The sequence below is a fragment of the Colletes latitarsis genome, chromosome 11 (genome assembly GCF_051014445.1).
Source record: "Colletes latitarsis isolate SP2378_abdomen chromosome 11, iyColLati1, whole genome shotgun sequence".
Taxonomy (NCBI): domain Eukaryota; kingdom Metazoa; phylum Arthropoda; class Insecta; order Hymenoptera; family Colletidae; genus Colletes; species Colletes latitarsis.
Window position 1 is genome coordinate 22,731,104 of NC_135144.1, and position 14,572 is coordinate 22,745,675.

The following is a 14,572-nucleotide window of genomic DNA, read 5'->3' on the forward strand; positions in this document are numbered from 1 at the left end:
CACGCACTAGGTAGCTAGTTGTTTCACAGGTGAGTGGATTGGTCGTTAAAAGATTTGTATCGTCTACTCGAAAGTTCGTATTCCTTTCTCGCGCAAAATATGAAAATTTTTATTTGTTTTCGTTTTCATGTCGTTCGTGGAACAAAGAAACACCGTTATCTTGTATAAAAATGAGTTTAATAAATAACATCTAACAACGAAATAAATAAGCAAATCGTTATTGTATACATATAGTACGCTTAAAGCGTACTCACGTATATGTACACGGAACACACAGCACGTTCAATGCTTGGATATACATGTAAATACGCATTAGCTTCTCGTATATCGATTAGAATTTTTCGAAAGTACTCGCCGCAGAGTATCAATCACGGTACTATTTCGAAGTTTAAATAATTTACAATCATATTTTTTAGTGTATCAGAAACGGGAAAAATTCTACATAAATCATTTCGAATAACGAATATAAGTTAAATAGCTCGATTCGTTATTTATTCGGTAAAAATTAAATAATCCGATATAAGACATTTGTGTTAGTCACATATTATTCGAATAAAGTTTTGCCAATCTCTGTAGTCTTCTTTGCGGAAATTGTATCGTCCCAGAATTGATTCGTTTCAAGGTTTGCTTGAATGGCAGATGAAAATTATTCAAAGTTCTAAATAGCATTCGAGATGCGTTCGTATTGTTTTTTAGTCTCTTAATCGATATTCCTCAATCTACACCGAAGGAAATAAATTAGTCTTCCTTTGTACATTTATACAAGTGGCACGGAATCGTCGATGCCTCGTCGTGTTTTTCCAAGGAACGTTCAATTCCCTGTACCCCTGAGTCCGGTGACACCCTGTAGCCAGGGTTTGAAGAAAGTTGTTCTCATGTAGACACCGGGTAGGTAGGGTGCGGCACACTTTATTCCGTGAGATACAGTGCCCACCAAAAACCATCTTCCATCTGGTCGTTGCATTACCAGTGGTCCACCGCTGTCACCCTGGTAACAAATTGTCCGAAACTTAACGCAGTGCACGAAAGGAAAGAGAAAACCAGAAATAGAGCGGAACCTTCATTATTTGACAATTTAACGATAAATGCTTGTAAATTGTGAATACAAATTAAGGAATAGTATGATTCTACATAAGTATATAATTCTCTATTGAAAGATTACACTTCATAATGGATATTCTCTGTATCGCTTCTCTATTTGCGAAAGAAAAATGGGGAAAGTAATATTTTAGTGGTTGTTGGGTAATCAAATCGTTGAAAAAATTATACCTCGCAGGAATCCCTTTCCCCAGTGGCGTATCCAGCGCACAAGAAACTGTCGAGAATCAGTTTGGAATGTCCACCCGACTGGAACATCTCTTGACAAACAGAATTCTTTATTATGGGCACTTGGACTTCTTGTAGCATGGATGGTACTCCGCCGTCTGCAAATTGCCGCCATGTCAGAACACTTAAAGTCGTTTGCGAACATATGCTCGACGTACTGTTAGAGAGAATAAAATGTGGTGCTTACTGTACTTCAGTCGTCCCCAACCTGTAACCGTGGCCATTCTGCCGGTATAATCTATGCCATCCTCGGGCATACAAATCGGCACGATGTGGTCGTCGAATTGTACCGGTGACTCTAATTCCAGAAGGGCCAGATCGTTTTCGAACGTCGCGGGATCGTAACCTCTGTTGACGATCACGCGTCGTACGTTCCTCGTGACGCTGCGTTTCTTTTCCAATTCGCCGGATAGATCGAATTCTCCAAAAACGGCCACGAGGGTTGCCAAGAATCTGTACAAATTTCGTTAGGACGGCTAATTTAAATCACTGGTTCTCAAACTTTTCGAAAGATGTCACATTAAGAAAAAAAGAATTTTTACACCCTAGACTTATAGATACGTTTTGTCAAGTCAACTTTATTCTTTATACGTTGCGATAGAAGGGATTTACTGTTTTTCATAAAAATGAATGAAGCTTAAGTGCAAAATTCAGTACAAAATGGGATGATCTAATATACAGGCTATTCTGTTATCTAAGAAACGTTATTCATTTTTTGTCGACCTGACATCTTTCAAAAAGTTTAGAAACCACTTCCTTCGAACCGTTCAAAAATGAAATATCGGTATTGCAAAACGAAGCGTCCCCTACCCTGGTTGACAGTGAGCCGCAGTGACGACGTATTTGTCCGTGATGAGAACCCCGCCGCACTTATTTTTCGTGAACAGGCCGAGCCACGTGGCTTCGCGAATCAAAACTTGCCACGGCCATTTGCCGAACGACGCCGCTTTACCGCCGACTATTTTCCCTTCTCTGATCAAAGGCCTCACGCCACACTCTGCAAAACGAAATAGCGTTTCACGTCGGGAACAGAGTTTCCGATAACCGGGGTAAAATCACGGACACTTACGCGAACGCAAATCGGTCGGTGGCGGTGGTGAGCTCGTGGTAGTTTCAACCGAGGTCGAAAGACTGGTTACTTCTTCTTCGGCAACAATTGCTTCCGTGCTCGTAGCTGGCGTTGTGGTTGGCCTTCTGGTCGGCCTGGGCCGTTTCGTTGTCACCTGGGGTTTCTTCGTGGTGATACTGGACGTCGCGGTCGGTTTCGGTTTCAAAGTGGTCGGTTTTGCAGGACGACCTGGTTTCTCCGTCCCCGATGGTTTCGACGGCGTCGGACGATTCGTTGGCCTCTTCGTGGTTATCGGCCTCCGCGTCGTACTCTGCGACGGTTTCGACGTCGATGCAGGTTTTCGTATGGGTTTCTTCGTGGTGCTGGCTGGTCTTTTCGTCACCGTGGACGGCGTAGCCGACGTTGCGTTTACGCGACTGTAAACGATGTCTTTGAGATCCTAGAAAAGTAAACGAAGTGACAACGTTTTTACGTCTCAAGGAATTAAGAAACAATAGATTTTCTAACTCTAACCGTTTTAGAGATACAGTAATGATTCTTAAAATGAGCATCGCGCATTGATATGTTTATTTTTCGTACAGCGAGGATGAATTCTAACACAAATCACTCTACTGGCTCTAAGGGGGATTCCCCAAGTAGGAAGAGATAGAAATGTTCAATTTACGAATCACGTATGGAGTTCATTTTAAGAAACAGTATATCTTTTCCTAGTTGCGTGGGAGGTAAACGGAGGTCCTTAATTTAAAAGAGTTATGTTACGTTTCAAGTTGCCCAGTTTCTAACTTTCTGTTGCGACGTAAAAGGAGCTGGTAAGGATACCTGGAAGTTGCCTTGCAGGGATTGGACGATTTTGTTCACGAAGGTGTCGACTTTGTTCGTCAAGACGTCGTCCTCGATAAAGGTGGGCGTCGGAATATCGTTCTCGCCCATGATCTCGATCTCCGGATAGCCAGTGTTGTTGAAGGTCTCGACGATGGTCGGTTTCTCCTGTTGCGAGATCGGCGTGGAGATGTTCAAATTTGGATTTCGAACCGGCGGGAAATTGATCAGATCGTCGGGAGCGGGTGTGTCGTCCTCGCAGTGAGGAGCAGGCGTTGTCTGTTTGAAACCCGACGTCGGCGAAAAGCTGGGATCTTTGTTGGCGACTATAGTGTTGACGGGTGTCAGATTCTCGTCTGGAAAGACGAACGAGGGCGTCGATGGTTTCAAATAGAAACTCGGTTTGTCGGACCACGGAGCCAGAGTGGTCCAAATCGTGGGTCTTCTGGTCGACACTTTCTCAGAGTTCTGTTCGAAATTATTCTCGAAAATCACAGCCTCCGTGCTGTAGTCGTTGCTCACGGTTGGCTTGGACGTCGTGCCATCCTTGAGGTTCACGCTGAAGAAACTCGTCGAGACGACGTTGCTAGTGGCCATGTTCGAAATTACCGTGCTGATATTGTGAGTTATGGTCGTAGAAACGCTAGGTTTTCTCGTAGTGAGCGGACTGGGTCTCGTCGATCCGATGGTGGGTCTGGTAGCCGCCGCTGTGGGTCTGACAGCTTCCGTTGGCTTCCTCGTGATGGTTTTCTGCGTTGTTTCGGCAAATTCGGTTCCCAGCGGGCCCAGAACTATCAACGTCGGCGCTGGAGGGTTCGTAGTCGTTTTGGTGGAGAAACCGTAATTGCTGGTACTGGTGAAACTCGACTGAGTCGATGGCCTCGAAGAATACGAATTAGACGTCGAGTGCGATGGATACGTCGTTTCCGTGGGAACCGTTTCGTAGCTGTAATAGTTGGACGTTTGCACCGGTTTGTAGAATATATAAGGGAAGGACTGAGCAGTGGTGGGTCCGGGAACAGCTGGTTTCGTCGACGAAATTCTGACCAAGGACGGTTTCGAGGTCTCGTCGATGCTGACCCATTTGTTGATGGACGAATTCGGAGTTTGAATTGTGGTTCCCGAGCCTGGTTTCGTGTCGTTGAGAATAGAAATTATATGGTTGATCGCCAGTTCCTCTTTATCCACCACGTCGTTCTTCTTGATACCGGATGGTGTGTCGTAAGTGATCGTAGGTACTCTGATCAGATCGTCCTTCTTGTCGCTCAACGTGGTCATCGGCGTGGTCGTTTTCTCGTCGGTCCAATCGAGCGCTTGCACGTTCTTCGTCGACACTCTTTCCTCGATCGTACCGATCTTTTCGAAATTGTCGAACGCCGTCTCGGAAACGGGAGGAGCGGTCGTGAGTCTCTGCGTGTTGGCGTACATCTGCGTGACGAACGGCGATTTCGTCATCGACGAGGTGCTGATCTTTTGCCCGTCGAGGCTGGACGACACTCCGTTTGTCACGGAGGATCCAGGATACTCGGGAAACTTCACCCACTGTGTGGTACCGTGCGCCGGTTTCTTTCTGGTTCCCATGGTCGGTGCATCGTCGGTCGGTTTTGGTTTCTGTGTGGTGGTCGGAGCATCGGTCACTCGCTTTCTCTCGGTGCTCGATTCGACGCCGGGCTTGAACAAATCGTCCGGGTTATGCGTCTCGTTCAGCGCGGTTCCATTCTCGTTCAACAGTATCGTGTCAGCTGAAACGTGATCGCTTTGACCCAGTCCCTGAGAGAACAGGGCTGGCAGCTGATCGACCGGATCGGCTATTTGTAGTATCTGATCAGGACTGAGCAGAGTGGTAACCGGATTTACGGCGGACGTATCTTGGTGATTCTGTACGTCGTTGTTCGCGTCGGAGTGACTCAACAGATTCGGTAGGCTCAGGTCGTCCAAAATGTTCTGTTGACCCAGCAGGGCCGGGAAATCCTCCTCCAGGTGACTTATGTCCGGTTGGGCGGGCAGTTGTGGCTTTTCAGCGTTCTCGATGCTGTCCATCACGTGCGACGCACCGAAAGACGGTCTCGCGGTGGTCGATGGCGCGTCGAAGATCGAAACTTTCGTGTACGTTGTACCATGGTTGCTCGGACGGTTCGACGCCTCGGTCTTCACGGCGTTGTCCTGAGGTATCGTCATACCGAGGGGCGTCCCGTCGGAATTTAATAGTATAGGAATATCTGGGACGTGATCGATCTCGTGCACGTTGAATATTTCATCCGCGTCTGGTATCTTCTCGAGATTGTCGACGGCTGATGTTTTCGACGGCAGCTGACAGCACGCGCCGAAGAGGAAACCGTCCATACACGCGCCGACAACTTGTCCGTTTCGACGCGAACACTCGTAGTTGAACATGCATATCGCGGGCTCGTTCGATTTCACTCGCGACGGGATAGACGGCTGGCATGCTTTCGGCACTATTCTGTACCCACCGAATAATCGTCTGCCTGTAAAGAAAACAAAGAGAACAAATAGTAAGTCGACGTTAACAATGTTCGTGACTAGATTATCTTTCGCGAAGTGAATGGATTGTAATCGGTGCATAATCGGAGCGAAAACCCCGAGTTTCTAACGCGAGGCGGTGTAATCCATGGTAACAGACATTCCTAAACGGTAAAACGAGTCGATTAATCCGTTCAAAATTGATTATAAATAATTTATATTGCAGATACGGATGCAAATGTGGATGTTCGGATAGAATAAAATAACAATAATGGGATACAAACAGAAATTCGTTTTACTTTCGTAATACTTTCGGGATATTTTTACGTACTTATGTGTCTATCAATGTTTGCAAATTAATTTTAATAGAGGCTAATTAATTTACTTTCAACTTTTGTTTTCCGTGCATTTTCAATTTTCACGGTTCTTTGACAATATTAATTATTAGTATTAATTGTCCCAGAGAGTTAATAATTGTAATTTTTAGTATTGACAAAGTTGAACTAAACTAAGTATCTTCTAATTGTCTATTTCTTGTAATGTATTTTGCATCGTAACTATTTAATTTAATCGTAAACGTTTAAACGTTTCATTTAATTCCTGTTGTTGACATTCAAGTGCATCGGAATAATTTCCGATTTTATATCTCTATTTATACTTCTAAATTATCTTATCGTACATTTATCTTATCATCAATTTTAATATGCCTGCTAGAAATTTTCGTGACCGTCAATTATTTCATATCGATACGTATTATGCGTCGTATTTCAATTTTGTTTACAGCAAGCGTATCTATAACAAAGTTGGCTCATTTTTTGGTTCCTCAGAGTCATTGAATTCTATCATCCGTGCAAAGTACCATTATTGTTATGTTACTATTATATCTTATGTCGTTCTGTACCGCCTCGCTCCTTGTCAGTAAAATAAATAAATTACTTACACGATGACCTTCAAATTATTGGACGGTTAATTTAATTCCGTACGATTAGCGGTTCACCGAAACGATGAGTATTTATTATTCCAGTCGAGGTACGCGGCTGCAATTAGTCCTGAGTTTACAACGGTTCACGATAAACGAGTTGAAAACGAAACGAGTACTGGACGATCGCGGAGACTAACTCTGATTGGTATTCGTCCAGTTGGCGTCACACAGTCGTACGAATTGGGAACAGTTGTCCCGAATTCAGTATTCAGAAGGTTGCAAGTTCGCAAAAACCGGAGAACTACTACAAAACCGAGTTTCTCAAACTGTGGTCATCGGGACCTTGAAAATTCGGGCACGTTTTAGTAGAGATTCGCTAGCTCTCGAAAGAGAAAAAGGAAACATACTGTATAGCTTCAGTAGTTAGTTACACACCCAAGTATTTGATAAGAAAATATAATTGATGGCTTAACGAATGAGGAATTACTGTTCACAGACCGTTTATTCAATAAAAAAACAATTTCTTCACCGAGGACATTCAGAAAACGCGTCGAATAATTAGAAGAAAATGTAAATACATAAGTAAGGGTAAAATTCTTCGTTTGACGTAAAAATAAAATAAAATATGGAACGCGAAAACGTGTCCACTCGTTGGAGCATATAAATATGATATTTGAATATTTCTTGACGTTTTTATAGTTGTAACGGCGAATATTTAGCGTGATCGGTTCTGCTCAGGTGACTAAGGCATAGGCGAGCAAGCATGTAGGCTTTTCACGTGCCTTTTCATATGCCTACATACTACCGATAGAATGACCTACTCCATTCATCGCCCGTAGTGCTTGTCAGAATCCTTCCGGCGTTCCAGATATTTTTCTTCGTTTTTTTTTTTACGGGCTTTCGTTTTACGTCAGACTATTACCGTGGATAACGCCGACTCTTTGATTTTGAATTTTCCTCGTACATATTACGCTTCGTTATCCTTTTTTACTTAGGAGGTCACTCGTATATTTTCCAAGGAATTTATTCGATTTCGCGGCTTTCACGCGGGCTGACACGATTTAAAAAATGCGAACATTTGACGGAAGAAATCGCTATGGACGACGTTATGCTTGATCCGTCGAGACTCAATCGACCGTATCCAAACAAACGAGTGTGGGCCGGGCTTTCGATCATTTAGTTTCATTGTCGAGTTGCAGGTTCGTGTAGACTTCAAAATACGTAACATAAAACTTAATTATTTTGTACTTTCATTTCTAGAATGAAATACGTGGCTTTGGAACTTAGGTATAAACCCTCATCATTGGACAGGGATATCCGAGACATACTCGTAGATGATTTCACATTGACTCGCTGTCTATAATTTAAAAAATCTGTCATTCAAGTCTATCAATTTACCCAATGTCAAACGTCTACTTAAACTATATCTTAGAATTAACGACGTCGTACAAACTAACGTACTCCAAACTGATTTCTATTAAATTGCTATACGGTGTGAAAACTATTTGATCTCGATATTTCCAATCATCCGTAGTCGACGTATTTATATGTACTCTCATATATTCGATGATAGTCTATTAATATCTAGTGACTGTATGTGCAAAGTAGGTATAACCTACGATAGTAAATTTTCTTTCATTCTACAAATTGCGGATACGTAAAAAAATTAATTCTGAAGATTAGATGTTAGAGTGTATAAAAACAAGTTCTATGACAAATTGTGTGCTTGTTTCCGATTGTCTGGAAACGAAGTTTTGTTTTCCTGGACAATTTGAGAGATCTGGCGGTCGTCGCGATAAGCAGACATGCCTGAATCGCGCGTGGACGATTAAAGGATTAACGATGGTCGCCATTAGGCGACTCAACGGTTTGCGTCTAGTTTGGTGAACCCGCGCGTATGATATCGATGCGTTGGGTCTTGTACGCGTGAAATTCCCGCGAGCAGGACGGACTCGGTTCGAATTCAGAACGCGAATCGCTAGTATGTGTGTCATTGATGGAATTATTTGAATTTTGCTGTCGCGCATTGGGAACGCGGCCCGCGGAATGAGATGCGCGCGTGCAAATGCGACCGGTGGAATTCGCGACTTTCGAAAGGAAGCGAGAGATGTAAGTGGAATTCGGTGTCAGTGTTGGTTCGCGGGATTCTGAAAATCCCCGCGTGCCCGTGTGCGTAGCGCATGCGCACCGTGCTATTCAAACGTGAAACTTGGACGACACGTAGATCATTTGCAAAATGACCGCCATTCACGGATTCTGGGAACCATCGGTCGGGAAGCACACGTGGAAACCTGCGTTCGTCGAACGTGTTGACACACGGAATTACGGCATCGGCAAATAATTCAAAGTCGACAAAGTATTGGTTGGAAAACTCTTCCAAAGAAGCGTAAATACGTACGCGACGAGCTGGACGCTGGAACGCGGAGTTCCACGCGAACGGAACTTTTTATTGACCTCCGACATTTTCATCGTTCTACGTTGAGAAGCGTACGGTGGTGCGGACAGTATCAAAAACAAATACTTTTTTTATACGTTCGTGTAGTATACTTTTAATAATATATTATAGAGTGGTAGATCTAGAAGAGTTCAAAGGGTACTGGCAAATTATAAAGAGAGATGCAAATAGAAACGTTAGTTTCGATGATTTTTCATTAGTTAATAGGGCAGTAGTAGCACGACCCCGCGTACTTTTTAGTTTTTTTAAAGTTCCGACCGTACTGAATTTTTTTCTCGAAAATGCGCAACATTTCGGGGGTATGTCTATTCACCAAAAATGATTGCAATTGACCCCCGGAACCGAAAATAATTTTTCCAGAACGATTTGAAATTTTTGAATTTAATTGTTAATAACTTTTTAACGAAGCCTCCATCAACAAATTGATATTCTTGATTTTCGTCTTATTTTGGCCTCTAGAATCCTCTGTTAAAATTTTTCCCAGGGGTGGCCGAACACCCTGTATAAAAATAAGTGTATGTTTTTTTATACCTAACGGTTGAAGGAAAGAAATAGACTATAAATAGAAATAATATTATGAAAAGATAAAAGCATCTATCGTAGCAGCGATACTTTAATTTTGCGTTGTTATTCTTTGCAAAGTTAAATTAGTGTATTTTTATTGTCATGTTATTGCTCTGTTGCGCATTGAATGAGGGTTGTAAACGTCACCTCGGTGGGAGAAAGATTTATCTACCCCCAACCTCGAACTGAAAATCGAACGGAACTTTTCCATGCAAACTTAAAAGTCAAAGGTTATCTGCATATTCCATAGTACAATGTGTGCGTAACTTCAAGGTACCGCGCAATTAAACTATTCGGTTTAGAATCATCTAAATAGGGTTGTAATGCATACAGAGTGGTACAATTCTAGTCCTTTGATTAATTTTGAAATTATATTTAGATAAAAATTTGTCAAATAAAAATTACATGGCAAAGAAGGAGACAATGTATAACGAGATAAGGTTTTAATAATAATAATGTATCTGTTTCGCGTTAGATAAAAATGGCGATAATTTTTCTGTAGGTAGATTCGTTATTTAAAGAAAATAGAATTCTTTATTTTTATAAACTTTATTAAAAACTCAATCTATAGTAAAAGAACGTTCAGTGCCATTGTCATCATCCTGTATATCTATGCAACCATGAATCTTACGTTCTCGATTTATAGTCGCGTACTAGTTACGTAATATAATTGTTACCTGTGCCTTGAGCTACGCGAGAGTGCGAAATGACGGACGTCGAAGAAAGGATGACGAGGATTAATTGGATACTCTTCCCGACAGCCATCTGCAACAAAAAAAAGAAATTATATTGTTCGTTGGAAAAAATTGTGGGTTGCCGTGAAACAGCGTAGAATAATTAGCCTACATTTACGGACTAAATGAAATTAAAGTCGCTGAACACATCGCGGCGATATATTTAAACGTCATATGTTAGTCCGCGCATTAAGAACGAGAAATTCATTAACAGCCCTTTCAAATCTACAAACTTATACAAGGTGAACCGTATAAAACAGGCCACTTAAATAACTCGCCTACTTTTAGTGATTGCAAAATTGGCAAATATTCTGGCACGCGATAAATTTTCCCTCAACGTCGTATCGTTCGATATTTTTTATAAATGGAACTACATATTTTTATCACCGTGGCGTAATAGTAGAAAGTCAAGATCAATCCAATGATACGTATCACGACCTTCGAATGACCTTGAGTACAATAAATTCAGGACTCGACTCCGTTAAATATCACCGTTACTTTCGATGATAGAAAGAAAGGATATTCCTCCGAAAATACGTGGAGGGGATGTAGATCATAATTATAAAATTTTAGCTTTGGTTATTTAACAATTTACGAGATTTTCGCAAAAAACTTTTGTTCTACACAGTCGAATTCTGTCTATACGTATGCGTGAAACACAGTTTACTCTGTAGTAGTGTCATCGTCGACTGTTGAACCCACGACGCATAGCGATGTATCGAGCCTTAGTTTCTATAGAGCGTCTCACTTAAAATTTATCCATCTTTTGAATATTATGGCAAACAATTTTTTTAAGATCGTATGTTTCGATATTGCAAGTTCATTTACGTTCTCCAAGACGGGATTACATATTTTTATCGCCACTCGGAAATGACTTGTATCTCTCCGCTAACGTTTCAGTTATTTCATTCTCAGCGACGTCCAGTAAGTTTAATCCTTCTCCTTTCGTTCCCGAGTTCAAAAAAGTTGGCAGCATTCTCGTTTCATTACGAGATTAGCGTCGCATGTTTACACTTTTGCTCGTCACTGTACGTAGTTTTCGATAACGGTACAACACTTCCAATCCCGCGCATGCGTTATAGAAGCTGGAAATTCTGAACGAGTTAGCATTCTATTTTGATTCGCAGACTACATTCTTGTTACTTAATTAAAAAAAAAAAATTCCTTCGGGTAATTGTTGGGTAGGGAGCCTCAGCAAGTCTTGCAGGAAGATCCACAATGCGAATACGCAGGTCAACGTTGCAAGTGAAATACTTCGAAGTTAACCGCGTTCGGTACGAATTATTTTGTTCGAAACAAATAAGAGTTGGAATTAATGGCATTGCTGCATCGTATTAGGAAACTCAATCGTGAATATTTATCAATTCGAGTGGTTACGTGTACGTCACAATGTTTAAAATAATTTGGCAACCGTATATCGGTGCTAAAACACTGAAGAGGTTTAAATGAAAATTAAGTAAATCATTGCTGTACATAGTATTTTGTTACTTCATAAATACTAGAAATAAAATTACAGTGCATTCGTACTTTAAAAGTCACGTGATATTTAAATCAATTTTAATAGCAACGAAAGAATGTTTTTTCGAATGTAAATAGGACACTGGTAGACGATGGGCTACGAAAAGAAAGGAAATTACATTAGAGGTATGTGTTGTTTTCTATCAACGATATATTACTTTTTTTAACGACGGATTCGAGGGTTCGAATTGGGAAATAGCAGGATATGATAGTAGATCTTGATTCGAGGAAATGACCGAGGTCCATGGCCTCCGAATCGTCGGACTTTCTTCGTCCGATGATAATTCCTCCCGAGAGTTACATGCTCGCTGGCACGTGCGTTTCTCGTATGTGAGCATACGCTACGCACGACGGGTCCCTACGTGCTTCGAAATCCCGTTACAGAGTCCGTCCTGGAGCGTTCTACGTATTAACACGGACCTGCGAGCGATGCTAAACAGAAGAACGAGGGACGACGATGAGGAAGAATGATGGAAACGTGAACGGAACAGCCGACGAGAGAAGAGGGGCCGTGAGAAAGACGAAGAGAGCGAGTGGCTGATCGCTTCAGCGTTTGCTTCACCAAGCCACCGGTAACCCAGTTACCAATTCCCCCATCACCGGTTCTATTCTTCGGCCGTTCCTGTGACCTTCTTAAGAACGAGAAGTTCGATTGCGGCCCCATAAAAGCGAATCGATTATTCGCTAAATTCACCGCGTTCTCTTTTCGAATCTCAACGATCGATCGCGCGCCATGCTTGCTCCGTGAAAGTAAACTGTGCTTTGTCTTCTAAATTATGGAAATTTTAATAGCTATGCTTCTCAACTGTACAAAGAGAAGGTAAATTGGAATAATCCATTAACAAAATCGTTGTTTTGCGTAATTTTTCAGACGAAAGTTCTAGATACTCTTCAGCTTGAATTACTTGTTTCTTACCATCCTCTGTTGCATTTTTAAAAAACTGGTGTTTCGACCACTGTAGCATCTTCCTTGATATTCAATCTTGTTAACTCGATAAAGAAACAGTTGACACGTAACGATGTCGTAAGAATGGAAAAAAAAGGATTATACAAGTTTTTGTGTCAATGTCCTCTTGAATGATCAACTGCTGGTACACTTACCACGCATATTATGTATTATTACCCCATGGTTTTCACCCGTAGTATAATTACGTAAGTCGAATACTCTAAGAACAGTAAAATTCCTCCAGTCAACGCGTATTTTTAGCACCTCGTTGCCTTCTGTTTCCTTTTACGATCGCCCGGAGCACGCTAAACGCTGAACACCCGTTTTTTTTCGCACGTCCGATAGTAATTTGTTCCCTCTCGAGAGCGTCAGACAGGAATCCAAGAGTCGAAGCACAGTCCCGTTACTATCGATTATCAATACTCGGCGTTGTTTCTGTTTTTTCCGTTTGGTCGCGAGACGGTATTACGCGCACGCGAGCCCACCCCGCACGACGATTCATTGGAGCAAATAGAAAAAAGATAAATGAAATTCGAATTAAATTCGTTTTCTGTTGTTCGCGAACGTCACGCAGGCTACGCGTAGAAAGTTCGTTTTTTTCCGGCAGCACGAATTATATATAAATTTTATTCTTATCCACGACATCTCGCGGCACGCACGACACACGGAGAAAGTATTTCCCCGTTTCCATTATACGACTTCGATAAAATTAATCGCAGCATCCGACGTTCGCGTTCGCAAAAGCGTGTCGCGAGAGCGTTTCGCGTTTGATAGCACGACAATCGTTCCCTTTCGTTCAACGTTTATTCACGCGCGATACGGGCGAGCCCCACACGCGCGAATACGCGGAAGTCACTTTCCATCGAACCGTTCCGTTTCTCGGGCTTCGGTTTCAAGCAGTTTCGATCGCTACAAAAACCAGCCCGGGTAAGACGAGAAGGTAATTATCATCGACGATCCTCTCGTTCTTACGGAATAGTTAACAGTTACTCTTCGAACGAAATCCTCGCTGGCGGTAATAAAGCTAATAAGACGGTTGTTTCGCTACCGTTTCAACAAGCTAGCGTTGCTTCGCGAAGGTGTGCGCCAGGTTCTTCGCCGGCATTCGGATCTATTAGTCGAAAGTAAAAATTTTGTTTTTTTATTTAAACAGCCTCCGAAAGCTCCAAGTAACCAGAAGCTATTTACGAACTAATATATCTAGCAAAAATTGGCAGTACAAATAGAACCGGGAGATTCTATGACTCGAAATTGGACTATGAACGAAATAAGAATTTTCTTGCAGGGGACAATCTTACGAAAGTTTACGTAATGGCGGTTCCGTTTGACGATTCTTGATGCTGTTTGATGGGTCAAATCTAATCAAATCTATTTTTGTTTCGAAGATATATACAATTTTGTGTGTCAATTCATCCTCAACCGTTTTTATCAGTCAGTTTTCGAAGAATGGAGATAACTTCATTTTTTTCCATTTACCTTCCTCCTATTCTTTAGTAGATTTCACGGGGATGCGAGCACGCGAACGTGTTTCCGCGGTTAAATCTAAAAGGTAAAACAGGTTCCGCATATGAAAACGCGGATAAAGCGAAACGTTGTAGTAATAAATTGAAACTGAAGCTCGATGCACACGGGATTTCGCTATACAGAGGTATGCACGCGCGAACACGGGTCCCCGTTATTCCAAGCGAATTTTACGCATTTTCTTTAAAACCATTCACGATACGTGTATGCTCGTAAA

The 14,572-nt window shown here is 42.0% G+C and overlaps 2 protein-coding genes and 1 long non-coding RNA gene across 3 annotated transcripts in view; 2 read left to right on the forward strand and 1 right to left on the reverse strand.

Moving 5' to 3' along the window:
• Positions 1–14,572, forward strand: part of LOC143348135 (uncharacterized) — a 253,899-nt gene that overhangs the window by 152,922 nt on the left and 86,405 nt on the right. The gene's annotated exons all lie outside the window — the stretch shown is intronic.
• The window catches only part of Npf (neuropeptide F), a 76,005-nt gene that overhangs the window by 10,626 nt on the left and 50,807 nt on the right, over positions 1–14,572 (forward strand). The gene's annotated exons all lie outside the window — the stretch shown is intronic.
• Positions 812–10,401, reverse strand: Flz (transmembrane serine protease filzig). The gene is made up of 7 exons (XM_076778056.1): positions 10,314–10,401; positions 3,215–5,700; positions 2,396–2,834; positions 2,137–2,323; positions 1,514–1,779; positions 1,270–1,424; positions 812–988 (listed from the first exon to the last, which is right to left on the reverse strand). The coding sequence occupies exons 1-7, from the start codon at positions 10,399–10,401 to the stop codon at positions 812–814; spliced, it is 3,798 nt and encodes a 1,265-aa protein (XP_076634171.1).

Coding starts and splice junctions, on each gene's coding strand:
- Flz (XM_076778056.1), bottom strand. CDS start 10,401: ATGGCTGTCGGGAAGAGTATCCAATTAATCCTCGTCATCCTTTCTTCG. Junction 2,835..3,214: donor CCCTGCAAGGCAACTTCCAG/GTATCCTTACCA, acceptor TTACTTTTCTAG/GATCTCAAAGACATCGTTTA. Junction 2,324..2,395: donor ACCGACCGATTTGCGTTCGC/GTAAGTGTCCGT, acceptor TTCGTTTTGCAG/AGTGTGGCGTGAGGCCTTTG.